The sequence below is a fragment of the Brienomyrus brachyistius genome, unplaced genomic scaffold (assembly GCF_023856365.1).
Source record: "Brienomyrus brachyistius isolate T26 unplaced genomic scaffold, BBRACH_0.4 scaffold110, whole genome shotgun sequence".
Lineage (NCBI taxonomy): Eukaryota > Metazoa > Chordata > Actinopteri > Osteoglossiformes > Mormyridae > Brienomyrus > Brienomyrus brachyistius.
In genome coordinates, this window is record NW_026042385.1 from 59,787 (window position 1) to 86,445 (window position 26,659).

Genomic DNA, 26,659 nt, shown 5'->3' on the forward strand with positions numbered 1-26,659 from the left:
ACTGATGTTCTTGAATGGATGACAGGCACGGATGCTATTGATTTGTTTATACATGAATTGAGGCTATACTGCCATCCCCTCAAATTTTTATTTAAACTATCATTCATAAGCTAATCTATTTTATATAGAGGGAAATGTACAATAACACTTTCAAAAAGGCAACATCCATATAGCCTATTTCTGGTCGCGGTAGCGCAAATGATGCCGAGGCCGTGTCGTACCACCTATTCTTGGGAGTTGTAGTTCAAAAGCTTCACGGGGTTGTAGTGCAAATAGTCCATTAACCTGCTGCCGCCAGGCGGCGTTATCTCGGTGAGCCGGGACCTGCGGTGGCGCTTAAACAAGCAGTGAAGAAGGAGGCGGAGAAAGAAGGCCGAAACCCAACAGGAGCCACATTTTTACCATTTCAACGCGGTCTCGTTTGACACGTTTGCGGTTCGGGTGTGCAGGTCTTAAGTGCGGACCCGGTTCCCGTACCCAGCGGGTCATGCTGCCCCAACGAAGGTAATGAGCCGCAAAGCCATCGGGTCTCGGCTGAGCGGCGCCCACAAACTGCAGCGGAACTGGAATGACTGGCAGCCTAGGTGGGTGTCGCGCATGCCCTCCCGCTCTCGGCAGGCTAGCTCGGGGATGACGCCGGGGCCTACCGTGCGTTCGCCGCGTTAGCCCGTCACACGTGTGGGGAGTCAGACGGGCTGAGTTCTGAGGAAGCTCGCCGGGGAAGCGCTTACTTTTACCAGCCCCGAATACCGCGGTATTTTGTGCTTAAAAAAGCAGTGTCGGGGACGCGAGGGAGCTGTAGCCCGCTCTGCCTGCGCTGCTAGCTTAGCCGGCTAGCAGGCGCTTAGCGTCCCGGAGCCCCTATTCCGCTAGGTCGAGCTGGCATTGTTAGCCGCAGCGCTCTGTTGGTGCTGTTAATTCGACCGGCCCCAAACCCCGCTCACCGCGGCGATTTCTGTGTTTCGATGGCCGCTGTTTCGCTGGTCCCCAGCCGGCCCATCGGCTCGGGTCATTCTGGGTTTTGTCTTCACGCCCGAATCGCCGGACAGGCTGTTTACCCTAAACGTGTAGCGCTTTCCTCGTCTTTATTTGCAGAAACGCGGACCGTTTAACATCTCTCTCCATTTCCCTGTTATCTAAGCGGGAACCGAGCCGTGGGGTCGCCCGGTTCATTTCACTGCGAACGGCAGCCTTCGGTGGTGTGTGTAAAGGTACCGGGCGAGCTAACGGAAATCTCCTTATAGTCACTGTCCTGTAATGTCCTTCTAATAAGGTAAAATGTGTATGGCAACCCAGCCCCGTATACATTAGATGAGGTCTGGGTTCGGGCTAAGTTGGGGTGGGGGTGAAACAGACTACCTTGGTGTCTGCTGGGAACTTCCTTTGCATGTTGTCACAGGGAAAAGCTCCAGATACAATAATATAAAGTGAAATGTTACAGGTTCTCCTCTGGAGAGGCCGTCTGCGGTGCATGAATCTGAGCTGCTAGGTCGTTTTTGCGTGCGCACGTTTGCAAAGTTTGGTGGTCACCATGATGTATGGCTTTGCAGTCTGTGTTTGAAAATGTTCCTGTGGGTGCTTAATGCTTTCTGCTAATTGGTGAGCAGCTGACAGCAGCTGTGACGGCTGGATGTGAAAACTCTCATGAAACATGCAGAGCTGCCCTGGAGCCTGGCATGTGACCCCCCCCAAGTGTGTGCGCGCGGTTCAGAGTTCGATCGGCTCTGTGGTGGCTCCGCGGTACACATCCCCAGACCAGTTGATGGGGGGGCTGGCCTGTCCGTTCACAGGGGCGTTGTGTGACTTGGCAGGTTTGGAGGCTGTGCCTTTGAGGGGAGGGTCGCCTGTTTAAATCCCATAGCTGGCATGGTCATGTGACCGTCGGGCCCCTGAACAAGGTCCTTGACCCCCGATTGGCCCATGTCTGTCTGTGTTCTCCAGAAAAAAAAAACAACAATGTCGCTTTAGGTAAAAGCTCCTGCTAAATAAATAAAATGTGAATGTTTCAGAGGCAACAGTGTGTCAGTTGGCGAGGACTGCGTGAAGTGCAGCGTCCCTGGTGACCACGGTTCTGGAGCTCCCTTCGACGCGACCTCCCTCGACCTGCCCGCCACCCCACCGCTGCACAATGAGGCCTTCACAGCCATCGCCTCTCTGGACGAAGCGGGTAGGCAGCAAGCAGTGGCGAGCTAACACCCCCACCCATTCACACATGCGTGCCCCCTGTACCCTCTCCCCCCCCCCCACCGTCTGCCAGTTGTTGCGCTTAGCTGGTGAAATGACAACTGTGAGGTTCCCGGATACCTATCACGCATGGCACAGCCGCTTTGAAAACAAACAAGGTCTCTCCCGAGCCTGCTGGGGACTCCCGGCTGCCAGGAGTGTCCCGGCGATTTCTGCCGTTTTTACGTCGTCTTTCTGAACCGAAAGTGAAAATGACTTCCAAGGTATTTCATCCTTGTAATTAACAGGTGCTTTCCTGTAAACCAGAAAGTCCCGTCTGCTACGCGCTGATTAAACGCGGGACCCGTGTGGCAGGGTGTTCCCCGAGCCTCGGAGCATAGCTGATTGCTTTGGGTTTCAATTGCTGGGCACGACAAGCTAATTGCTTTATGAATTACTTTACAAAATCAATTTACCTTCCTTTCTGTGTCTTTTAATGGTGTGGTAAGGCTGAAACCATCCCAGACTTTTCACTCTGTGGCCTCCTGAACTGTAATGAAGTAACCGCAGTGTAGTCCAAATGTAACCGCTGAAGTCCTCCAGAGATAAGCATGAACGTAACGATTCGCGACAAGTTATCTACAGGCCTCCATTGCTTGGCTGTTGGTTAAAGTACCATAAATGGCTGTGGGAATTGCAGTTTGATGTCATTGGCTCTCTCATGTTGAAATGCTCTTCGTTCCTGTAATTTCAAGCTTTCCCTTTGGGTAGATAAAGGTTCCTGTCAGTTACCCGTGGAACTTCTTCTCTGATCTGTGTTTTGATCTCAGGGTTGCTTTGCGAAGGGATTAATAATTTTTAATTATATTAGTGCTTTTTATGGTTTAAGATTGATGCAGGAAGATGCGTCTGTGTGATAATGATTAAGGTGTAGGGCCTAATTAAGGTCAGGCAGAACATTGCCTTGGATGGATCTGAACAGTGTGTTTTTGGGTGTGCGAAGCTGAGTTTTATCTCTTAAAAGGTCTGCTTTTCTCAATTCTGGCTGTGAACTTGAAGCTAGTTGTAGGTCTTTTGAAAGCGTGCTGTGTATTTACGTGAAAAAGCTTTTTTTTAAGATCTGTGTGTGAGGTGCTTGTCTTGGTTCCTCCCAGGTGGATATGAAGTTGATGGGGATCTCTGTGATAATTCTTATGGTTGGAAGTCGCTGGGGCAAGAGTTGAGGATCAACAATGTGACGTCGGATTTGACCAGTTTTCAGCATGGAAGCCGTGCTTTAACTTCAAAAGACATGAGGAAATCACAGGGTAGGTGCTGGCTTTGCTTAAAGCGCCTGGCTGTCGGAATGCAGGCATCAGCTTGATATGGTGGTAGGTACTGAGGCCACGAGTAAAACGCCCTCCGTCCGCCTTATGTCCGATCACCTGCAGATCGCCCATTGGCTCACTCAGAGGAGTCGCGGCTGGCCAACCTCCTTCGGAGGGTGTCCCGAGAAGACGACCGGGACCGAAGACTGGCCACTATGAAACAAATGAAAGAGTTCATTGTGCACTCTGAAAACAAAGTGGTGAGTTTTGATGGCGCCCCCTGCTGGTGTGGTGGTCTTTCTGCTGGTTTGACTTTGATGGGACTTTGGAGTTAGAAAGGTAACCATTCTGCTGTCTTCCTTATCCCTGTTCTTAGGTTCTTGTGAAACAGTTGGATACTATCCTGGCTGCTCTAAATGATGTTTTGAATGAAAGGTATTGCAGGGATTCCAGTCCTTTCGATTAGCACACATTGGTATAAACCTTTGGTCTTCCTGATAGCTGTGACGTGCTTGTGTGCGTGTTTGGTGACTGTGTGCCGGCTCCGCTCCCACAGCAGCAAGCTCCTCCAGGAGCTCCGGCAAGAAGGGGCCAGTTGCCTGGGCCTCCTGTGCGCCTCCCTCAGCTACGAAGCCGAGAGGATTTTCAACTGGATGTTCGTCAAATTCAGCTCGTCCACCAAGGACGAGGTGAAGCTGCTGTACCTGGTGGCCGTGCACAAGGCCCTGGAGACGGCGGGCGAGAAGAAGGCCTTTTCACCCGTCATGCAGGTTGGGGGGCGCCGTCCACATCAATGGACACTCTGAATATACACATGGATTAGTGTGTGTGCAGATGAATATGTTACCCGGCCAAGGAATGAACAATTGCATGAATGAGAGCACGGGTCCTGTACCCAGAAGGTTTTGGGGGCCGTACAGCAAGCTTGAGATTTAACCTTATTTTCTCCAGCTGTATAACTGGGCGAAGATGATTGATCTGTCAGCTAAGCAGCTCAGGTTGGAGAATAATGGGCAGTTTTGGCAGTGGGTTGTATGGCTGGGCGATATTGTATCGATGTTATATCGCTCGTGCTCAGTAATCACCGGGGCTTCAGATGAAGGGCAAAGCATATGGCTGGATGCCAGCTTTTCGGTATGATTCTGATGTTTGTTTACACCCATAATTTGGTTGATTTTGTAGTACGGCTAAAAGTATGGTGTATCTTTGTTTATTTAGTGGGGCACACCACATAATACTGTTTCGGTATACTATAGTTTGGTATATGTCAGTGCCATATGCACTGTAGCGGGGCATACCATAATACTGCTTAGGCATACTATGGTTTGGAGTACTTTAGTGCGATATGCACTGAAGCGGCGGTGAAATAAGGAACAGCTCAGCTGTTGAGAGGAGATCTTGTGGATAAACAAGGTAAGACGTCTGTGGCGTGGTGATAATTTTTGCAGTTTAAGGTCAAACATGTTTATAAAACATAAGGATATGCTGAATTTATACTGATTACTAACTCTTAGGTGTCATAAAACGCTTCATTAATATTTTAGCTGTAACCTGCTTACCAAATCGTGGGCATTGTGCTCCAAGCTGAGCAGCTGAGATGAAACATCTTCGCCCAGTTATACAGCTGGGCAAAAGGTTAAACCTCAAGCTGCGCAGTGTCTCGTGGTTGGTCGAAGGGTTGGGGTCATGGCTGTGGGGAGGATTTGGGTTGGCCGGTGATGGAGGTGAAGGGTGCGGTTGTGTCTCCATTCCCGTGAGCAGCTGGTCATGAGCAGCCTGCAGTCCATCTTGGAGAACCTGGACACTCCAGAGCTGCTGTGCCAGAGCGTGAAGTGCATCTTGCTGGTGGCTCGGTGTTACCCCCACATCTTCAGCTCCAACTTCCGGGTAGGTGTGCTCCGGCAAGCCCCTGCGCCCCCCGCCTCCTCAGCTGGAGGCCCCAGCTGGGTCTCACGTTGCTCTCCCACTCCAGGACACCGTGGACATCCTTGTTGGCTGGCACATCGATCACACGCAGAAGCAGTCGCTCACGCTTCAGGTGTCAGGTGAGCAGCAGCCCATGCAGTTGCTGTCCTCTGGGGGGTGCTGGCGGCGCGCTGATCCGGCCCCTCCCTCTCTGGCAGGCTGGCTTCAGAGCCTGGAGCAGTTCTGGGTGGCCGACCTGACATTTTCCACCACGCTGCTGGGACAGTTTCTGGAGGACATGGAGGCTTATGCAGAGGTGAGCTGGCGTGACGGACAAGTGCGGCTGGCTGCTCTGATCTCCAAGCTGCTTAGGTTTCCGGTAGAGATCCACAGGACAGTAGGGGGCGTCATGGTTGAGGAGACCTGCAATCTGAATGCTGCTAAATGTTTTCTTAAAGCTGCAGTTATCGACTGATTTAGCCCCTGGAGCAACAATTTTCATTAGTCATAAACAAACGGCTGAAATTCTTAATTTTTAATTGAAGTTTTCCCCTTGAGGGCGGGGTTCAATATTCGACAAACGTTCTCTTTTAAAGTAATGCGCCTCTTTTGGGTCGAGGCCCACCAACTGAGAATCAGTTCTTGTAAGCATTGATTTTGTTAGGGTGAGTTTGCAATGGTGGAGCGTGTAGAACTGTGGTGTCAAACTCCAGTCCTGGAGGGTTCATGTCCTGTACATTTTTGGGTTTCCCCTCATTTAACACACCTGATTCAAATCCTTATGCTAATTACCACACAGCTCTTGAGCAGAATCATTTGTGGTGGAACAGGGAAAGAACTAAGCTACACAGGGCTCCGCTCCCCCAGGAGTGGAGTGTGACACCCCTGGTATAGGAGAATTGAGGCAGTTCTGGGGCTGGTAGCTGGTATCCCCCACTGCCGTTCTGCCTGACGTCCCCCTGTGACCCCCCGCTGCAGGACCTGAGCCACGTGGCGTCGGGGGAGACCCCGGATGAAGACGTCCCACCTCCCTCGGTGTCGCTGCCGAAGCTGGCGGCCCTGCTGCGGGTCTTCAGCACGGTGGTGCGCAGCATTGGCGAGCGCTTCCACCCCATCCGCGGCCCCCCCATCACCGAGGCCTACGTCACGGATGTGAGGACACCCCCCCCCCCGGATGAACCCCGCCGATGCGGTCGCTCGGTCGGGCCCTATATGCTGACCCTGCCTCCTCCCCCAGGTCCTGAACCGGGTGCTGTCCTGCGTCACCGCGGCCCGCCAGGCCCTGTTCTCGGAGCCTGTGCTGACGGCGGCCAACGAGTGCGTGTGCGTGCTGCTGCAGAGCACCGAGTCGGGTGGCCGGCTCACCGACGCCGTCATCGCCTACGGCCTGGACCAGCTGGACAGCTGCCGGGCCTGTGGGCCGGAGCACTGCGTGGCTGTGCTGCACCTGCTCACGCTGGTGAGGCAGGGCTCGCACCCAGGGGGCACAGCCTGCTCGGGTTTTTGTGTGGCGGAAAAGCGTTCTTTGAGACCCAGAACATAGTACGGTACTTTCGCTTTTCCATTGACTTCCGGACGAGTTCCAGTACCGAAAGTGCCAAGCCAGCTTGGGGTACTTTTTTGGTACTTTGGGGTGGGACTGGCAAACGTATTTGCTGTCGATTGGTTATGCAAATAGCCTACCGCTGAAACACAGAATACAACCGGCATCTTTTGAAACACACAGAGAACGGCGAGAAAGGAAATAAAAAGCAGTAGAAACAAAAGTATTAAAAAAAGTAAAATGGAAGGATGGACAAACGCAGGTGTTAATCGCCATATGGTCTGATGAGCAGAGCCAGCGGGATTTAGATGGCACGAATAATTAAAGTGCGTAATAGCAAGCCACTTGGAGGAAATGGGGCAGACGTGAAACACCCAACAATGCCGCTTGAAAATCAGAAAAACTTAAGCAGGGCTACAGGAAAGTGAAGGATCATAAAAACATGTTTGAATTCAGCGAAAGAAATGCCGCACTTTGTGATGATGTCAGTCAGGGGCGGTTACTGATGATGTCATTTGGCTCCGGTACCAGTTTTTGCGCCAGTGGAAAACCGACACAAAAGAAGTTCCATACTTTTGGTGCTTTATGGAAGTACCGAAAGTACGGTGCCTGGTGACTGTTTGTGGCCAGCAGGGGGCCTAACCATGGGGTCTGAGTGGTGGCAGAGACTGCTACTCTTGGGGTAAAGCCATCAGGGGTGGTGTGTCACTGGGCCCCCTGGTCAGTCCCTGCCCAGTAAAAACTGAGCCAAAAACTGGGATCGTTTGTTCCAGATCGTGGACCAGATTAACAACAAGCTGCCGGCACACTTTGTGGAGAAGCTTTTGGCCCCAGAGTCACAACTGCTGGAGCTGCGCTTCCACAGAGAGAAGGAGGTATGGTGGGGGGTGGGGTCAGGGTGGGTGGGGACCTCCCTAGGCTGCAGTTACGGTGTGGGGAGGCCGTCTGTGATGGTGTCTGCCTGCATCCACAGGTGGTGGTGGCGGCCCAGGGAGTATACCAGGCGGTCCTCTGCCTGAAGAACATCCCCCTCCTGGAGGCGGCCTACAAGCTGGTACTGGGTGAGGTGGCCTGTGCCCTGGACAGCCTGCTACTCCCGCTGGCGCTGCCCGCCGCCAACGCCCACATCCAGCACACCGCCTTCGCTCAGGCGTGCCTGGCCCCCGAGCGTGCCGAGTTCGTGCTCATCTTCAGCCTGAGCGCGCTCACCACCATCGGCAACACCAAGAACTCCCTCATCGGGGTGGGTGTGCTGATGTCGCTCTGGTTCGTCGCTACGGTCATGCTGTACTGCTTCCCATCCCCACTTGGTGGCAGTAGTGAGAGGGCAGCCTTATTGGATGGATGTCTCATGTCATCAGAATTTTCTGCTTAGAAAATGTGTGGCTTGCTGCGTGCCACATCCTTATGTGTTTGACTGCTCGTCTTCAGATGTGGGCACTGTCGCCCACTGTGTTCACACTGCTCAGCCAGAACCTGCTGGTGATCCACTCGGAGCTGGCTGTGTACCACCCTGCAGTGCAGTATGCTGTCCTGTATACCCTCTACTCACACTGCACCAGGTACGAGATGCCCGTGTCTATCTCGCATGCAGACTGGGGCCCCGGGAACCCCCCCCCCCCCCCCCGAGCGTGCACCAGTAACCCCCCCGTTCCCGTCCCACAGACACGACCACTTCATCTCCAGCAGCCTGAGCTCCTCCTCCCCCTCCCTGTTCGATGGTGCCGTCATCAGCACCGTCACCACGGCTACCAAGAAGCATTTCAGCACGCTTCTCAACCTGTTGGGGATGCTCTTGAGCAAGGAGCGCCTCAACACCGATTCAAGGTACTTCCCCGTCCCTCCCCCGCAGTGCCTCATTTCAGCCTCCCCTGTTTTCCCTGGTGACTGACCTGCTGGACTTCCCGTCCCTACAGGAAGTTGCTCCTCACCTGGGCTCTGGAGGTGTCCCTGCTCATGAAGAAATGCGACACCTACTCCCCCCTCTTCGCCCTGCCGTCCTTCCACCGCTTCTGCAAAGGCCTGCTGTCTAACTGTGAGGCTACTGCACTGCCTGTGCCCGCAGGCCATGGCCTCTGCCTCCGCCGTGCCAGCCCCTCACCCCTCTCTCCCTTCTCTCCCCCCCCCAGCCCTGAACGAGGACGCCTCCATCTGCCTGCAGACCTGCAGCAGCCTCCATGTGCTGTCCTCATCCCTGACCCCCGAGCTGCAGCAGAGGTATCGAGCGCATCTGCCGTCCTGTACGTTTACGGTAGGCACCAGGCCGTACCAGAAGGGGGCGTGACAAGCCCCTCTCCTTCCCCGCAGGTGTATTGATGTGTGCCGGGTGCAGCTGGTCCACAACTCTGTCCGAGTCCGGCAGGCCTTCGGGAAGCTTCTGAAGACCATTCCCCTGGACGTGACCCTGAGGTGACTAGTCTCCTTCCCTGTGAAGGACTGGGCCCTAAACTCCAGTTTGGATGTTAAGTGTGCATTACTGGTTTTAATTGGGGAACATGTCTGCCTCCCCCCAGTAACCATGGGCACCCTGAGGTGCAGGAGATCTCGCTGGCCATCCGGCATCACATGAGCAAGGCCCCCAGCAACACCTTCCACCCGCAGGACTTCTCCGACCTCATCAGCTTCATCCTGTACGGGACCGTGCACCGTCTTGGGTGGGTAAAGAGGCGTGGTTTTGGGTGAGGGGGGTGGGGCTTAGGGTATGGGGTGGGGCACATTGGGTCCAACTTCCAACAGCTGAACATAGTGCGTCCCCTCATTTGTTGTCGCTGTGGTTGTCCCCGCCCCCCCCCACGCAGGAAGGAACCCTGGCTGGAGCGGCTCTTCCACAGTTGCCAGCGCCTGGACAGGCGGGAGGCACCAGCAGTGCCGCGGGTGCTGCTCCGCGCCGATGCCGTGCTCTGGCAGTGGGTCACCTGGGAGGCGGCGCAGTTCACTGTGCTGTCCAAGCTACGCACGCCGCTGGGCCGTGCCCAGGACACCTTCCAGACAATCGAGGGTGAGCTCCATGGCGGCTGGCACGCTGTCGCCCTTCACAAGGGGATTGTGGGTTAAAAAAAAAATCTACTTCTGCGTTTGTAGCGGCCAATAGGATTCTGCATCGTTTTCCTGCTGAGGATAGTGCCACGGTTGACCTTTTTAAGCTCGATCTCGGCCCGTAGGGATGATCCGGAGCCTGGCGGCCCACAGTCTGAACCCTGAGCAGGAACTGAGCCAGTGGAGTGGTGCCGAGAGCGACGAGGGCCACCACACCAACCAGCTGCGGCTCACCTTGCTGCTCCAGTTCCTGGAAAACCTAGAGAAGCTCATGTACAACGCCTATGAGGGCTGTGCCAACGCGCTCACAGCGCCACCTAAGGTGGGTCCTCCACGTTGCTCTGGGCTCTGCTTTCAGATGCGTCATCCTTCTGGTCTGTGCAGGCTAATGTCAGAGCGTGAAAAGACTGTCCACAAGTCCATTTTTACTCGGGATTGCTGGTCTCTGCTGAATTGGGAAGTGGCACAGGAGATTCTTTTCGTACTATGATTTGAGTCTTCAGGCCGCGTGTTTAGCAGACAGCCGTTAATCTGCACGTTGTGTTAATGGTAATGGCCTTTGACTTGACTTCCAGTGATGACGGGCTTCTCGTTTTGTGTCTCAGGGCATCAGAACCTTCTTCTACACCAACCGGCAGACGTGCCAGGACTGGCTGACCCGGATCCGCATGGCGCTGATGCGCGTGGGCCTGCTCTCAGGCCAGCCGGCCGTCACAGTGCGGCACGGGTTCGACCTGCTCGCCGAGATGAAGAGCGGCAATGCACCGGTGAGGCTCTCGGAGCGCCCAAGGCCTGTCTCTGTACGTGTCCGTCTGTGCATGTCCTAATATGTGTCTGTGTCTCTCCCCCTAGGCTGTGGAGATGGAGGTGCCCATCGTGATGCTGGTGGAAGCCCTTTGCGAGCTGCGCTGCCCTGAAGCCATCCAGGGCCTAGCTGCCTGGAGTGTGGTGCACGCGGGCAGGGGCCTCAGCTGGGTGGGCTCTGTGGCCTTACAGGCCGAGGGACGGTGAGCAGGCTGCTGTCCGTCACCATACCCCCTTCCCCCGTGCCGAGGGCATCACCGCCGCTGACTCACCCTCTTCCCCTGTGCCCACAGCTTCGAGAGGGCAGCGCTGGAATACCAGGAGCAGCTGTCCTCCATCTCCGGGATCGACTGCTCTATCAAGGGCTTCGACGGGGCGTTCCTGAAGACCTCTGCCGCTTCCAGCCCCAAGCACGGCAACGGTAAGGGACCGGGGCCGGCAGGGGTCCGCGCAGGGAGCTGGGACGCAGGTCCTGATGCTAGCGCGCTTTTCCAGGTGACGCCAGGAAGACGGTGCTGCTGAAGTCCAGCGACTGCTCCAGCGACGTGCTCAACTTCCTGGCCAACAAGGCCTGCGAGTGCTACATGGCGCTGGGCGACTGGCCGGCCGCACTCCAGTGGCAGGCCTCCTGCGCTGCACTCAAGAAGACCGCCGCAGGGGCCGGCGTTAGCCTCAAGACCGACTTTAACTACGTCAGGTGGGCGGGGCGCCAGGGGCTTCCTCGTGTGTGCGTGAACCCCACCCACCCCCCCCCCCCCCCCCCCCCCCGGTGTTTCCCCCGGTTTACTCCCTGCTCGTGTTCTCCAGGGCCTTAAGTAGCTTTGAAGAGGCCGACTTTGCAGAGTGTCGCTCCCAGCTTGAGCTGCTTCCGGGTGACGACTTCGGCCTCCTGAACTCAGCCACCCGGGATAAACCAGGTACACCGACGCCTTCCGTCGCTTATAGATCCAGTGCCAGGGGTGGGGACGCTGGTGCCTGACCCCTGCAGCCCTCCCCCTGCCCTCAGACCTGAAGCGGCTGCTTCCAGCAGCACTGAGCCCAGATCCCACAGAGCTTCAGAAGGCCATCGAGGTGCAGCTTCTCCGGGGAGCCCTGGCGATCTACGAGCTGGAGCAGAAGGCGGGGCCCACGTCCGAGTGAGTGCCTGCCGCCGGGGTCCGTTGGAACGGGGTGGGGGGAAGCGGGGTATTGAGGATGGGGACCTGGGCCCTTCAGCCTGCTGTTATTTGTGATGGCACCAGCAAGGATGTATAGGGTAGCGAGCACCATAGCGTGCTGATGTTATGGGTCATGCTGCTAGACCTTCAAGGAAGGTAGTAAATAGAAGCTGCAGATAACTATCAACATCCTGAAAGTGTGAGACTGCCCTTTTGCATGTAAGGCAGTCCGTAATCTTAACATCTCTCATGAACAGTTTTGCAGGTGTTCTGTCTGTCTGACTGACTGCGACCCTGTGCCTGACTGCTGGTCTCTCACTGCAGGAACCTGCTGAAGTACCTGAAGCAGACAGGTCGGATCTGTCTGGGCCCACTACGTGTGTCAACGCTGGCGCTCTGTGGCTCTCTGCCCGTGGTCGGGGTACTGCAGCTACACTGTGCCAACACCCTGGAGCAGTGCCTGTCTGGCCAGCTGGCCCCCGAGGTGTGCCCTAGGACCTCATCGGCACCACGTGTTTTGCGCCGCCGATGGTGACACTGACACTGTCCTTCCCTGTTGCCGACCCCATCCCCTCAGGACTGCTTGATCCCGCTGTACAGCCAGGCCCTGAGCAGCTGTAAGCAACAAGACGTCCGGCCCTGGCTCCATGCCCTGCGCTACACCGCCTTCCAGCAGCGCCTCTTCCTCCAGCTCAAAGGTGGGTCCCTGTAAGCCCTCCCATGATGAGATGCCCCTCCTCTGGCTCCGCTTCCCCCCTCAGACCTGCCTCCCCCCCCCCCCCAAACCAGGCCCCTGCGCTCCCGTGGACTCGCACCTGATGGAGCTGCGGCTGATGGCCGTGAAGTTCGCTCGCAAGCGGGCCAACGTGGGTCTGGCCGCTCGACTCCTCAGCCAGTGTGGCGCTGCCACCACTGCTGCAGAACCAGACGGCCAGGACCTGGTTCGCCTGTTCGAGAGCCTGTCCTTGGAAGGCAGCGTGGGCGAGAAGTGGGGGTCCGAGCTGGAGCTCGAGAAGGCCAAGGTGCTCTTCACAGCAGGTCAGCGGGGGACGGGCCGGTGACTGTTTCTGGAGACTCAAAATGTCACTCCAGGGGGCCCCCCCATCAGATGTTTCTGACCTGATTTCCCCCCCCTCAGGCCAGTCTGCCGTGGCAATGGAGATGCTGAGCGCTAGCGCGCTGTCCTACTGTCGCGCCGGCAAGAGCGAGCGGGCTGCCTGCCGTGCTGTTCTTACGCTCTGCAAGTGGCTCCTTGCCGACTGGAAGGACATGACGGCTCACCTGAAGCAGGTAGTGAAGAGGGGTTCCTCGGGGCTCTCTGTTCTGCCGCCACTGGGCCGCAACATCGCCGCCCTGCTGGAACTCCCACTGGAGGACCAAGGCCTGCCGCATATCACGGCCGAGACCACTGGTAAATATGGCTTCCTCCCTGGGGGGGTTTTCCCCAGTGTGCTGCTGTCCGCCTAAACGTTTTGACCTTTTCGTTGGGCAGTGAGCGTCGGAGTTGGGGAGCCTGACCTCGTCCTCGGGCAGCTATACCAGCTCTCAGCCTCCCAGGCCCCGGAGGTAGCAAAGTCCTGGGCTGCCCTGGCCAGCTGGGCCTACCGGTGGGGGCGGAAGGTGGCTGACAACGGCAGGTGAGTGTCTTCATGAGAACATGTGTTAAGGCAGGGTGGGGGGGACCTCCCCTGGATGAGGTTCCTTTTAAGGACTGCCGTCTGAACTTTTGGTTTCTGCACCCTTCCTCTACCCAGTCAAGGAGAAGGTGTTCCACTGCTTCCTGAGGAGAAACAGGAAATTGAAGCTCTGCTTCCAGCATGCACCACTAGTGAAGACAAGGAGACCATATTCAGCATCCTAGGCCAGGCTTTGTGTCGGCCAGCGGGAATTCAGGTAACCCTTGGGGGCTGCGTGTCTGCTGACTCCCTGTTGGTTTCGTATGACCCTCTGTGAGCTCTGAGCCGGCTTGGTCTGACCCGGGCTTGGGCCCTCTTCTCAGGATGAGGACATGGCCCTGCAGAATGAGGAGAGCAATGAGGACGACACCGTGGACGTGGTGTGGCGGCAGCTGCTGGGCTCGTGCCCGTGGCTGGCGGAGGCTGGGGACGGAGTCACTGAGGGCCTGATCCGGGTCTGGCGCCGCGTGCTGGACCGCATCTTCAGCCTGTACCGTGTCTCCTGCCGTGCTTACTTCACCTTTCTGAAGCTCAATGCCGGCCAGGTGAGCTGGGAGGGAGGAGGCAGGATGCTGGAGGAGGCATCCCCACGCTAGCCCTCTTGGAGATTCATGTCGCATGGCAGCGATCCGGTGAGGTTAATTAGCTCGTCACTTTCTCCCCCCCCAGGCACCAATTGACGAGGATAACCCCAAACTTCTGCTGGCTAGCCAGAGTGGCAAGCAGAGCAGCGATGACGTCATCGTCATGGCGACCCTGCGGCTGCTGCGGCTGCTGGTGAAGCATGCGGGGGAGCTGCGGGAAGAGTTGGAGCTGGGCCTGGCCTCCACACCCACCGCACCCTGGAGAGGTAATGGGCAAAACCGGCAGCAACCACCCATCCCAGGTCAACCTGGGAGATGTACAATAACGTTCTAGGTGTTTTCCCCCTGACAGTGGATGTGCTCCATGTCGCCCCCTACAGGCATCATTCCCCAGCTGTTCTCGCGCCTGAACCACCCAGAGGCCTACATCCGGCAGAGCATCTGTAGCCTGCTATGCCGTGTGGCCCACGACTCGCCCCACCTCATCCTGTACCCGGCCATCGTGGGCTCAATCTCGCTGGGCAGCGAGGCCCAGTCTGCGGGTATGCCGGCCTACTGCTCCGTGTCACGTTCGCCGTGAGGCAGAAGCGCTTGCTTTGTTTACATTTTGACCTGCGTGAAACGCTGCGCCCTATTAAATTACCCATGCTGAAAAATCACTTTGACCCACGTGTAACATTCTTGCACCCTTAGGCAACAAGCTGCCATCAGCATTGCCCACGTTTCTGGGCAACATCCAGGGGGAAGTGCTGTGTGGAAGCAGCTGTGATGCGGGCAGCGCCCCCGCCTCCCAGGAGAGCGGGAAAGGCCATGACCTGGGCCTTTGCTCCAGCGAGGACCAGGCCATGATGCAGGACTGTTACAGCAAGATCGTGGATAAGCTGTCTTCTGCCAGCCCCACCATGGTCCTGCAGGTATGCGCCCCCAACCTGTCAGCCCAGGTCCTCCCATCCACTGGCCAGGCCACCTGACCCTCCTCTGTGCCCCCCAGGTCCAGATGCTGGTGGGTGAGCTGCGCAGGGTCACCCTGCTGTGGGATGAGCTTTGGCTCGGCGTCCTCCAGCAGCAGCACATGTACGTCCTCCGCAGGATCCAGCAGCTAGAGGACGAGGTCAAGCGTGTCCAGAACAACAACACGCTCCGCAAGTATGTCTGCCGGGAGATAGGCCTCTTCGCCGTAGCGTCTGATGAGCGGGTCTTGGGCTGAAACCACAGAAGCGTGTCTTAACCGAGTGTGAATGAGTCAAATTGGGGTGCAAGCCAGGGGTCCCCAGGAGGGGTGGTGAGCATTCTGATCGATGTTCAGGGAGGAGAAAGTGGCCATCATGCGTGAGAAGCACTCGGCCCTGATGCGACCCATCGTGTTTGCTCTGGACCACGTCCGTGACATCACAGCGACGCCTGCCGAAACGCCGCACGAGGCCTGGTTCCAGGAGACCTACGGCGAGGCCATTGACAATGCGCTGGGGAGGCTCCGGAACCCGCTAAACCCGGCCAACCCTGCCAGCAGCTGGGTGCCCTTCAAGCAGGTACCCCTCAGGCCCATGACCTTTGAACCCCAAGCCGCTCCCCTCGCAGGCACCCTGACTGACCCGCACGGTGTCTGTCCGTCTAGATTATGGCAAGCCTGCAGCAGCGGGCCCAGAAGCGGGCCAGCTACCTTCTGCGTCTGGACGAGATCAGCCCTCGTCTGGCCGCCATGTCCAGCACGGAGATCGCGCTGCCGGGGGAGGTGTCTGCCACTGACGCCGTCACCATCCAAAGTGTGGGCAACACCATCACCATCCTGCCCACCAAGACCAAGCCCAAGAAACTCTACTTCTTGGGCTCCGATGGGCGGAACTACCCGTACCTGTTTAAAGGTGCGAGGCTTTGAGTGTGCAAGTGGTAGTTGTGGGTCTGGGTACCATTCTTTTACATCTGGATGATTCCCTCCCCCCAGGATTGGAGGACCTGCACCTGGATGAAAGGATCATGCAGTTCCTGTCAATCGTCAACACCATGTTTACCAAGGTCAACCAGCAGGAGAGCCCTCGTTTCCACGCCCGGCACTACTCTGTCACGCCTCTGGGCACCCGCTCGGGCCTCATCCAGTGGGTGGATGGGGCCACACCCCTGTTCGGGCTCTATAAGCGCTGGCAGCAGAGAGAAGCCAGCCTCCAGGCCCAGAAGGTAGAAACTGCTAGTCCTCTCACCAAAGCAGGCATATTTTGTTTATTGAGTCAGGTTGTGTAGGCTAACGGTGTGGTGCGGTCTGGCCTTGGTCAGGTCCAGGATTCATTCCAGCAGCCACAGAACCTGCCCATGGTGCCCAGGCCCAGCGAACTCTACTACAGCAAAATCGGCCCGGCGCTGAAGGCTGTGGGACTGAGTCTGGACGTGTCGCGTAGGGATTGGCCGCTCAGCGTGATGAGGGACGTCTTGCGTGAGCTGATGGAGACCACGCCCCCCAACCTGCTGGCCAAGGAGCTGTGGTGCTCCTGTACCACGCCCAGCGAGTGGTGGCGGGTCACCCAGGTAAAAGCCAGCCTGCAGTTGGGGTCAGGAAGGGAATGTTGAGTCTGTGATGTTGGCTTGACGTCCTCTTCTTGCACTCAGTCATACGCAAGGTCTACCGCTGTGATGTCGATGGTTGGCTACATCATCGGGCTAGGAGACCGTCATCTGGACAATGTTCTCATTGACATGACGACGGGCGAAGTGGTGCACATCGACTACAACGTCTGCTTCGAGAAAGGTGAGCATGGAAGGACTGATAATAGCTAGAGCCTGTTCTATCGTGGGCAGGCTTTCATCATAAGGTTTCACTTCATAGGGTTGGCAGATGCTGCTAGGCTAACCCCAACTCTACCGGCTGCAGGCAGTGTCCTTAGATAGGCCAATGCTCATCTTGTGGTTCATATTGTAGGCAAAAGTTTAAGAGTTCCTGAGAAAGTTCCCTTCCGCATGACGCACAACATCGAGACGGCTCTGGGCGTGTCGGGAGTGGAGGGTATCTTCAGGCTCTCCTGTGAGCAGGTGGGCGACTTCACCTCCCAGCTAAAGGGCTCTGCGACTGAGGCTGGCTGACCCAACACTTACATCTGGCGCACCTTCTCCTTCAGGTGATCCAGATGATGCGGAGAGGTCGGGAGACCCTATTGACCCTGTTGGAGGCCTTTGTGTACGACCCCCTGGTGGACTGGACCGCAGGGGGCGAGGTGGGCTTTGCGGGGGCAGTGTATGGAGGAGGTGGCCAGCAGGCTGAGAGCAAGCAGAGCAAGCGGGAGATGGAGCGTGACATCACAAGGAGCCTCTTCTCCTCCCGTGTGGCAGAAATAAAAGTGAGTCCAGCCTCGTGTCCCTCTGGGGGGTCCCTTGTCCCCCACCCTTTCCCTGCCTGACAGCGCCTCACTTTGCTCCCCCTGCAGGTGAACTGGTTTAAGAACCGCGACGAGATGCTGGTGGTGCTGCCGCAGCTGGAGGCCTCCGTGGGCGACTACCTGAGCCTGCAGGAGCAGCTGGTGCAGGCGGAGAAGCAGAAGGCCCGGCTGCTGCAGGAGATGGAGTTTCTGGAGGGTGCCGAGAGCCCCGAGCACCCCATCCACACGCTGGAGCACAGGTACAGCGTGTCGCAGGGGGTTCTGCATTCGCTTCAGCTCTCCCCTCGTCAGTATTAAATTGTTCAAATACTTTTTGCCCTTTATGGCAGGTCATTCTTGGTTATAATTCCTGCACAGAGCACTATTAGCAGCGTCACCTCACACCTCTGGGACTTCAGTCTTCGCCATGGCTCCATGTGTGTGGAGTTTGCATGTTCTCCTCGTGTCGTCGTGGGGTTTCCTCCCCAAAGTCCAAAAAATATCCTGAGGCTAATTGGTGTTCCCAGATTGCCCATAGGTGTGCATGACTGGTGTGTGAGATTACTCGTCTTGTTGAGATTACTCGCCTTACCCCCGCAGCTTCACGACCCTGAATAGGGCAAGCGGTTACAGAAAGTAGATGTATGGATGAAATCCCTGCACAGTTTCATTTTAGCTACGTTTCTGTAATGGTGAACAGAGCCAAATAGAACTATCACTGTTCAAACACTTCAGGACTGCACTATAAGTTCTAAGTGTAGCAGTTTTTTGAAGCAGTGTTTCTTAATGCCATAAAGATTGAATAGCTAAACTCACTCCCTCCGTGTCCAGGTACTCTGAGCACACCCAGCTGCAGTCCCGGCAGAGGACCGTCCAGGACGCCATCCGTAGCAAGCTGTCTGACCTGGACCAGTGGATCTCGCAGTATCAGGCGGCGTTTGCCAGCCTGGAGGCCAGTCAGCTGGCCAGCCTCCTGCAGGAGATCAACGGCCCCATCGAGCTTGGTGAGGCACAGCCTGGGGTGTCCCTGTCCCTGCTTTGCACCTCCTCTGCATGCAGGAGGCGCTGTACCAAATAACCAGTGACCCGTTTAAACGAAGCCTTGTAGCTGTGGTGGGCGGGGTTAGCAAACTGCCAATCACTTTTTGGTAACCCTCTGTTACTGCTTCTTCAAGTGGGTGGTGATGTCACACTCTGTCCTGCTGTCCACCTCCCTGCCAGGCCCCCCCAGCTACGTCCCGGCGACAACCTTCCTGCAGAACGCTGGCCAGGCCCACCTGATCAGCCAGTGCGAGCAGCTGGAGGCTGAGGCGGGCTCACTGCTGCAGCAAAGGCGCTCTCTGCTGCGCGGCTGCCTGGAGCAGCTGCACAGTTACGGCACGGTGGGCCTGCTGTACCCGCGTGCCGCCCTGCGGCGCCACCGCGCCTACGCCTGGAAACAATGGATGGAGGAGCTGCTGCGCGATATGACGGCCGACTGCTGCCAGGCCATCTACCGCCAGTGAGTGGGGGGCCATATCGCTGATGCTGCGGGGCTCTGCCTGAAATGTTGGCCACTTGACACGTTAGACGGGCTTGTTTCCAGAGCGGCGCCTCGAGCCTCTGTGTTATGATTGTCTGCTAAGGGGGGGGCTCTTGGTTGCTGTGGCTGAAGGTTCCGGGGGAGGTTCTCCAGCTAAATATCTGTCTGTTGTAAGGAGTAAGCAGTCGATTTGCTGCATGCTGACCTCTCCGCAACCCTCCCCCCTCCCTCCCAGATATGAGGCCCAGTTCGCTCCCCAGCCGTCGCCGGCCACCTGCCAGTTCCTGTCGGGCGTGGAGATGGCGCTACAGCACCACGCGGCCGACATCAACACGCGGCTCCTCCGGCACGCCGAGCGGCTGAAGGCGGAGGGCACCAGTGTGCTGACGTGTGAGGAGCAGCTGCAGGAGATCGAACGCTGCACCGGCTGCTTCCTGGCCGAGAACGGGCAGCCCGGTGGGCTGAGCCTGGCTGCGGTGATCGTCACGGCGCTCTGTGCCCTCACCAGGTCAGCCCTCGCTGGAGACCGCCGCTGGGCTGCTACCTCAGACTCGTATCGCTGTCGCTGCTAATACGAGTTGCATGCCAGTTCTGGGTTTGTGTCATCGGTTAACGGCAGCGTTTCCCATCCTAGTGCTTGGAGACCCACAGACGGTCCACGTTTTTGCTCGGGAGCTGGGAGGGGGCAAAAGCATGGACTGTCTGTGGGATCCCGAGGGCCGGATTGGGAAACGCTTTATAGAATTTTGCTGTGTGTAAACAGAACCGTGCTGTAGATGGGAGGGCTTCATTTTTTCTTTCCCATCAAAGTTCGTGGTTCCTGTTTATGTAGTCATTGGTGCCCTTTGGGTGTGTTCGGGGTGTGCAGGCCTGTTCCGACCTGTTTTTAGCTGACCTGATGCAGTACCATTTGGACGTTACTCCTTGGACTGTTGGCAGTAGCTCTGGCTTTCTCAGATGGCCGGCAGAGCTCCTGTTTCACCCGCTAGTGCTGAGTAGTGAGACGTGGTGCTGAGATGGAGTCCTGGGCCCGTGATGGCCAGCTTTGACGTGGGTGACGTGGAGCACTCTGATCTTTTGACCCACCAAAGTCCCTACTTGTGTTCCTGAGGTCATGAATACCTTCTGGGTGTGATCGGGGTATGCAGGCCTGTTTGTACCCATCTGTGCCCAAGCCCAGTGTGGTGCCGTGGTCAGTAATGTGTCCACATCACCCCCAGGCGTAACCTGGGCATGGAGAGCGTGGCGGCGGGTGCGGGCGAGCAACTAGTGGAGCTGACCTCGCGGGACGGCGCCTGGTTCCTGGAAGAACTCTGCAGCATGAGCGGCAACGTGCTTTCCCTGACACAGCTGCTGCAGCAGTGCCAGTTGCTGCCCCACGACCTGGACGTGCCCAGCCCTGCCGAGAGCCTGCAGGCCGTCTACCTGGCCAACGGCGTCTACACCTGCCTACAGGTCCGCCTCGCGCCCGGGACCGGTCCATCGAGGCGACCGCTCGCGAACCAGGCGCCTGACGTCCGTCTCTGTGTCTCGCTATGCAGGAGTTGAACACCAACTTCCGGCAGATTATCCTGCCCGAGGCCTTGCGATGCGTGCTAAAGGGCGAGAGCACGCTGGAGGCCATGCTGGCCGAGCTGGAGGCCCTCATCGAGCAGTGCGCCGACGGGGTCTCCCTGCAGGGGCTGGGCGAGGTTCTGCAGGCCCACCTGCGCAACACCGCCATGGGCCTGGAGGAGGAGGCTGACGCCCACTACCTGGATGTGACCAGGTACTGTTGGGGGAGACACTCAAAAAAAAAGTGTAGGTTTGTTTCAACACTGGTAGGGATGCAGTCAGCCTCAAACCCCTTGTCATCGCTAAACACGCGCGTTACTCCCATCAGGGATGTGTCATGGTTCACTTCCGCTTAACTGTGTTAAACTGAGCTACCGCTCAACTGATGACTAGAATCAGGTTGTCGCGGTGAAAACGAACTTGTTCACTCTGAAATGTTGGCTGCCCAGTCCCCTCGCGGCATCTGCAACCGTGCAGATTTTAGCATGTTAATGGTGTTAGCCTTTGAAAGCTGCTGGTTGAATGACACATGGGCGGGGGGTTCCCTCCACCCAGGGTCCTGCGGGCTCAGTACTCGGAGCTCATCCAGCCCCGCAGCCCGGAGGGTGCCGTGCAGGACACGCCCAAGATGAGCGCTGGCCAGATGTTGCTGGTGGCCTTCGACGGGATGTTCACACAGTTGGAGACAGCGTTCGGCCTCCTGGTGGAGAAGGTCAGCCCCCAGTGGGATGGCGGGGGAGGGAGTTCGGGTTAACATTATAGTTGGATATTTAACTGTCACGCCCAGGTCATGACATATGCGCCCCCCCCCCCCCCCAAAGCTGAACAAGATGGAGGTGCCCCCGGCCTGGAGGAAGGTGGACGTTCTGCGGGAGGCGCGTGCAGCCCAGGCCTACTTCTTCGACAGCCCCCGGCAGCGGCAGGTCCTGGAGGACGTGTTCTTCATCCGCCGGCTGCAGGCCATCTGCGACTTCTTCCGGCTGTGTGGCTCCTTTGCGCAGACTTTAGCAGGTGGGCTGCACTGGGCAACTCAGGTTCTACTTTCCAGTTCCTGCTTGGGTCATCTGTCACCGTGCCATTTCGATACGCGTCCCGTTCGCAGGAACCTGCCTCCCGCCAGCGGACGATGCCGTCCCATCCAACGGGCCAGTCCCCCTGACGAAGACCGTGTTCCGTGGGACGGCCGTGGTCAGTGAGGACCAGATGGCACGGCCCATTAAGACCTTCACGGCAGACTTCGTGCGGCAGCTGCTGATGGGGCTGCCCACACAGGCACTGGGCCTGGCCATGTGCAGCGCCCTCAGTGCCCTGGGCATGGACCTCATCGCCCAGGTGGAGGCCAAGGACTTTGGCGCCGAGGGCAAGGTACCCCTGGATGACTTGTGCAAGAAAGCGGTGGAGCAGGGTGTGCAGGCAGGACGTCTGCCGCAACTGCTGCTGAACCGGGCCACGGTGCTGGCCAGCTCCTATGACACGGCCTGGAAGAAGCTGGACTTGGTGCGCAGGCTGGAGGTCAGCATGGAGGCCTCCAAGGTGAGCCTGCAGCGGGTCCAGCTTCACATCGCCGTGTTCCAGGTGAGACCCGCCTCCACAGTCACAGCAAGGGGTTATGGGAGTTTCTTTGACTCATTAGGAGGTTACCCCTCACAACGTTTGTGGTGGCTCTGACTCTCTCAGATGGCTGACTAGCCTCTAATTTCACGGCGCTGAGTACGTAATGGCGCTGAGATATGGAGCCCTGTGTCCGTGATGGCCGGCATTGATGTCTGGGAGACATGGGGCACTTTGACCTATGACCCTCTGCCCTTTCCCACTTGTGACCCATCAACAGTGGCAGCACGAAGATGTGTTGGGTGCCAGGAACCAGCCCATGACCGTGAGCCCTCCACCACGGTCCATCATCCTCAGCAACATGAAGAAGAAGCTGTACAAACTCCGACAGGATGAGGCGTCCATCGCCAGCGTGCAGGTCTGCGTCGGCGTGATCCAGTGCTGTTGCTCCCAACTTGCGCTCACTTGAGGAAACCAGGGAACATCTCTCCATTGCACCAGTGGTGAACTGTCCTGTTTCCTGTGCATCGACAGGAGAAGCTAGCATCACTAGAGGGCAGTATTGAACAGCGGCTGAAGTGGGCCGGCGGAGCCAACCCGGCGCTGGCCCCCGTGCTGCAGGACTTCGAGGCGAGCATCGCAGAGCGCCGGGCGCTGGTGCTGAAGGAGAGCCAGCGAGCCAGTCAGGTGACCTTCCTGTGCAGCACCGTGCTCAACTTCGAGGGGTTGCGCACACGGACGCAGGAGACGCTGAACATGGACGCCGCCTTCTTCGACCTGCTCAAGCGCTGCCAGGCTACCTGTTCATACGCAGCACAGTTCAGCACCTCCGTCTCCCCACTGGAACTGCAGCTCCTCCACAGGCTGGTGAGTCTTCTGAATGGCCCGCTAGCGCCCCCCCCCTCCCCCGCTGCCCTAAGCGCCACATTACTTGCTGATCTTTTCCCCCCACCCTGCGTGTCTGCAGAGCCCCACCCTGGAGCTCCCTATCGGTTGCCCCGAATGGCTGGCATGCGCCGGAAAGCACCTGAGCCAGGAGATGTCGAACCGGCGTGCTACACAGGACGAGCAGGAGCAGCAGCTGGAGGCAGCAACGGAGACCCTGCAGGTGCTGGTAGATGCAATCAAAGGCATCCTGTCCGCCCACAACCGGCAGCTGGCTGACGTGAAGCACCTTCTGCGAGCCATGGCCAAGGTGAGACCCCTGGGCCCTCAAGTGCCCTGATGCTAGAAACAGCAGCTTGAGACCCTTTAGCCCTTATCCTGTAGCCCTTAGCCTCTAGTCTCTAGCACGTAGCCTGTAGCTGTTGCCAAGATTAGGTCCGGCTATCAGCCGCTTCATTGTCCTCCGCTCCGCAGGATGAAGAGAACGCGCTGTCTGATGGCGAGGATGTGCCGTACGAGAACAGCGTGCGCCAGTTCCTGTGCGAGTACAAAGCTTGGCAGGACAACATGCAGACGGCGCTGTTCACCGTAGTGCAGGCCACGGGGTCGCCGCGCAGCCAAGAGTCAGCAGAGCTACTGCAGGAGGTGCCCGGGACGCTGCGGGAGCTGCAGGCACTGAGCCAGAGGTGCGTTGGCGAGCTGCTGCGCTCTTAGGGCTGCGTGACGGGCCTTACCCTGTGTCTGTGGTAAGCTGTGCATCGCTTCCCTTCTCCCTAATCTTTAGCATCTATAACGGGCTGGTGAGTTTCGCTTCCCCCTTGGTGACCGAGAGAGCCAGTGACTGCGCAAGTCCAACATCGACTGTTCAGACGAGCTTTGCTGCTGGTAAGACCACTTGCCCGTGCTGTGTGCGTTTTACGCCACTTTCACCGGTGTGCAGTTTTGGTTTGGGCCACATGGTGGTAGCAGCGAGATGGTTAACGTTGTGGCTGCCTGACCAATCGGGACTCATCCTTTTGTGACTTATCAGGAATAACAGTCTCTCTTGCGTCCTTTTCAGCGGTGCGCTGCACTGGCCCCAGGACACAGCCCGACAGCATGTCCCAGAACACGCGCAAGAGTGCACCCCTCCCCCGGAACCCAGGAACCCCTGCAGATACCCCTCCCAGCACTCTGGCGCTCACCACCAAGGGCCTGGTTCCGAGCCCCAAAAGGGCCGTGCGTGACCCCAGAACAGGAAGAGGTATGTAGGTCCTCAGGACAGGCAGCCATTAATGGAGACGATGGCTTCTCCAGTTAAGGACTAGCATAGCAAGATTTTAGTACTGTGGTTGTCAGCAGCGCGAACCGTGTGCCTGTGCTGGCTTAACGCAGCATGACGAACTGCTGGTGCTTTTGTGATGACGCAGCTGTCCAGGAGAGGAACTCGTATGCCGTCAGTGTCTGGAAGCGAGTCAAGGCCAAGCTGGAGGGGAGAGACGTGGACCCCAACAGGAGGATGACGGTCACAGAGCAGGTGTCGTATTCTGCCGTCAGCACGGTGACCTGTGTGTGCTGGAGTGCTTCTCCAGGCCCCATGGTTTCAGTGTCAAGCCTTATAGTCATGTGAAATTCTTCACAGTTGTATGGTAGGGGACAGGTGAATGGGCGGGTTGAAAGGGACTGGCTGTAAGAATTTTCCTCCGGTATAATAAAAGTGTTCTGATTATGAAATCTGAGTTTTGGGCGAGCAGCTACATGTAAATGAATCACAGTGATTACTAATGCAGAATGAATGAATTTTCTTTTGGGACCTGTGATTTGTCAGCGTGATGAACCTGTGTGCATTCGCCTGACCACTGTCTCCTGTCATCTCCGCTCCCGTCCAGGTGGATTACGTGATCAAGGAGGCCACGAACGTGGATAACCTGGCTCAGCTGTATGAGGGCTGGACTGCGTGGGTGTGAACGGGACGCCGTGAGATCTGTTTGGTCCAGCGAGGGTAGAGATCCACCAGGACCCACCGGGTCTGGGGCGGAGGAGTCACAGAGCCCCGTGGGGGAGGGGGGAAGGCGGGGGGGGATCCACAGATCCTCCCCAGGGTCCACCCCGGACCCCCGGAGCACGGCTGCCCCCGGCGACCCTGCTAACACCTCCAAATGGGGTCTGCGTCTGTCTCCTTAGGGTGTGTGGGGGGCTGACCGAGGTGGTTAAGGGGGGTAATAAGGTGGCAAGCTTGAGCCACCCCCCACCCTTGTAACAAAACAACAGTAAACAAACCGATGCACAGGGGGATTTGGCTGCAGGGCCCTGCTTGACAGACTGCTCCTCCATGGCAGAGGGCTGACATCAGCTCTCTCGCGGACTGCATCTCGGCAGAGAGCGAGAGGCAGCGGCCCCCAGTCAAGCAACCAGCCTGATTTTGCTTCTCCCGTCGGGCGACGCCAGCACACAAGTGGTTGGGATCGGAGGGCGTCTCTCCGGAGGATGGGGGGGGGGAGTTCCGTGGGCTACATTCAGTCCGACGGGCCTGGCGCAGACTGGAGCTCTTTTAATTAATGGTGTAATCAAGACAACTTTTTTTTTTTTTTCCTTTTGCTAAGATGTTATCGCAAATGAATAAACCCTTATTTTACACACCACTGAATAAAAAAAGTGTCGTGCAGAAATTTCACTTAAAAATAAAATGCCAAGGAGATGAGTCTTTGAGCATTTCACTCTCTTTTTTTGGCTTTTGACACTGCTGCAAGTCAACACGTCCAGTTTCATTTTTGATTTGTTTTGAGGATGATTTGAAGACTGAAAATGAGGAAGACTTAAGTGTTTTGAACAATATGTAAGACGCCTTGACTCAATTGGATTTTTGAAACTTGTTTTCCCCTTTGCATTTGATCTGTTAATATATTCAAGATGTTTTCCTCCCTTCTGCTTCTTTGAAAGACTGGATTTGATCCTTTGCCTTTACAGTGAAAATGTTCCATTCCTAAGCTGTGTCCCCGGTTGCTTGTTTTACTAGTTTTACATTTTAGTGGGGGAAATGTGCTAAATGATTAGTAAGTGTATAGTCATGGTGCAGTTTGTTTCTTAAAGATTTTATTCAGTTTTGTTTGCCTAATAAATTGGGATTTAAAGCGGTCTGAAATGTTTGCCTTTGTCACATGAAGGTGGTAGTGGGGTTGGGTTGAAACTTGAAATGTTAAATTGCGTTTTGCCTCTTTGCTAAAGGCTAATTGATTTTATTATTTTTTTTACATTACTTGGTACAATGAAATGGCCAGCTGTAAGTTACTTAGATGCAGCAGGGCTGGCCCGTCATATAGGTGATCATGTAGGGCACCATTTGATTAAGGGGTGCAAAAGAGCGTGTGGAAAAAAAATCTGAATACCTCAGGTTGCGTTCCGTGACAATTATTTGCACTAGGTTTAATATTTCACTACTGAATCACTATTTCACTTCACTGCTGAAACAGACAGGAGTTAGCTTGCTATACAGACAATATTGTAAATTGACAAATTCTGCTGCTATGGATGCTGGGCAGAATCTCACCTAGGGTCCCGGAACACACAGGGCCAACGTTGTATATAAGGGTGCTGTTTTAATTTTTTTTTCCTCCAGCATCTGGAGGTTAACAAACTAATACTTTATGTAGAA

The 26,659-nt window shown here is 56.6% G+C and overlaps 1 protein-coding gene across 1 annotated transcript; it reads left to right on the plus strand.

The window, feature by feature from the left end:
- The first annotated feature begins 306 nt into the window (after positions 1 to 306).
- smg1 (SMG1 nonsense mediated mRNA decay associated PI3K related kinase) lies at positions 307 to 26,149 on the plus strand. Its single transcript, XM_049004552.1, has 62 exons — positions 307 to 584; positions 2,010 to 2,167; positions 3,318 to 3,470; positions 3,594 to 3,730; positions 3,847 to 3,905; positions 4,027 to 4,240; positions 5,232 to 5,357; positions 5,443 to 5,515; positions 5,594 to 5,691; positions 6,354 to 6,527; positions 6,613 to 6,834; positions 7,692 to 7,793; positions 7,892 to 8,161; positions 8,350 to 8,480; positions 8,584 to 8,745; positions 8,835 to 8,953; positions 9,048 to 9,135; positions 9,226 to 9,327; positions 9,432 to 9,572; positions 9,717 to 9,916; positions 10,080 to 10,276; positions 10,560 to 10,721; positions 10,807 to 10,961; positions 11,052 to 11,179; positions 11,254 to 11,455; positions 11,566 to 11,675; positions 11,765 to 11,894; positions 12,240 to 12,399; positions 12,493 to 12,613; positions 12,705 to 12,953; positions 13,054 to 13,326; positions 13,408 to 13,552; positions 13,670 to 13,808; positions 13,915 to 14,136; positions 14,261 to 14,441; positions 14,556 to 14,717; positions 14,869 to 15,089; positions 15,167 to 15,321; positions 15,482 to 15,704; positions 15,791 to 16,037; positions 16,118 to 16,347; positions 16,444 to 16,692; positions 16,774 to 16,912; positions 17,084 to 17,193; positions 17,280 to 17,498; positions 17,586 to 17,776; positions 18,348 to 18,520; positions 18,738 to 19,017; positions 19,274 to 19,546; positions 20,259 to 20,493; positions 20,580 to 20,806; positions 21,148 to 21,304; positions 21,414 to 21,603; positions 21,695 to 22,167; positions 22,424 to 22,561; positions 22,678 to 23,010; positions 23,111 to 23,338; positions 23,503 to 23,714; positions 23,813 to 23,913; positions 24,089 to 24,271; positions 24,438 to 24,544; positions 24,897 to 26,149. Exons 1-62 carry the CDS (start codon positions 508 to 510, stop codon positions 24,972 to 24,974), a joined length of 10,914 nt encoding a protein of 3,637 aa, XP_048860509.1. The 5' UTR covers positions 307 to 507; the 3' UTR covers positions 24,975 to 26,149.
- Positions 26,150 to 26,659: the final 510 nt, after the last annotated feature.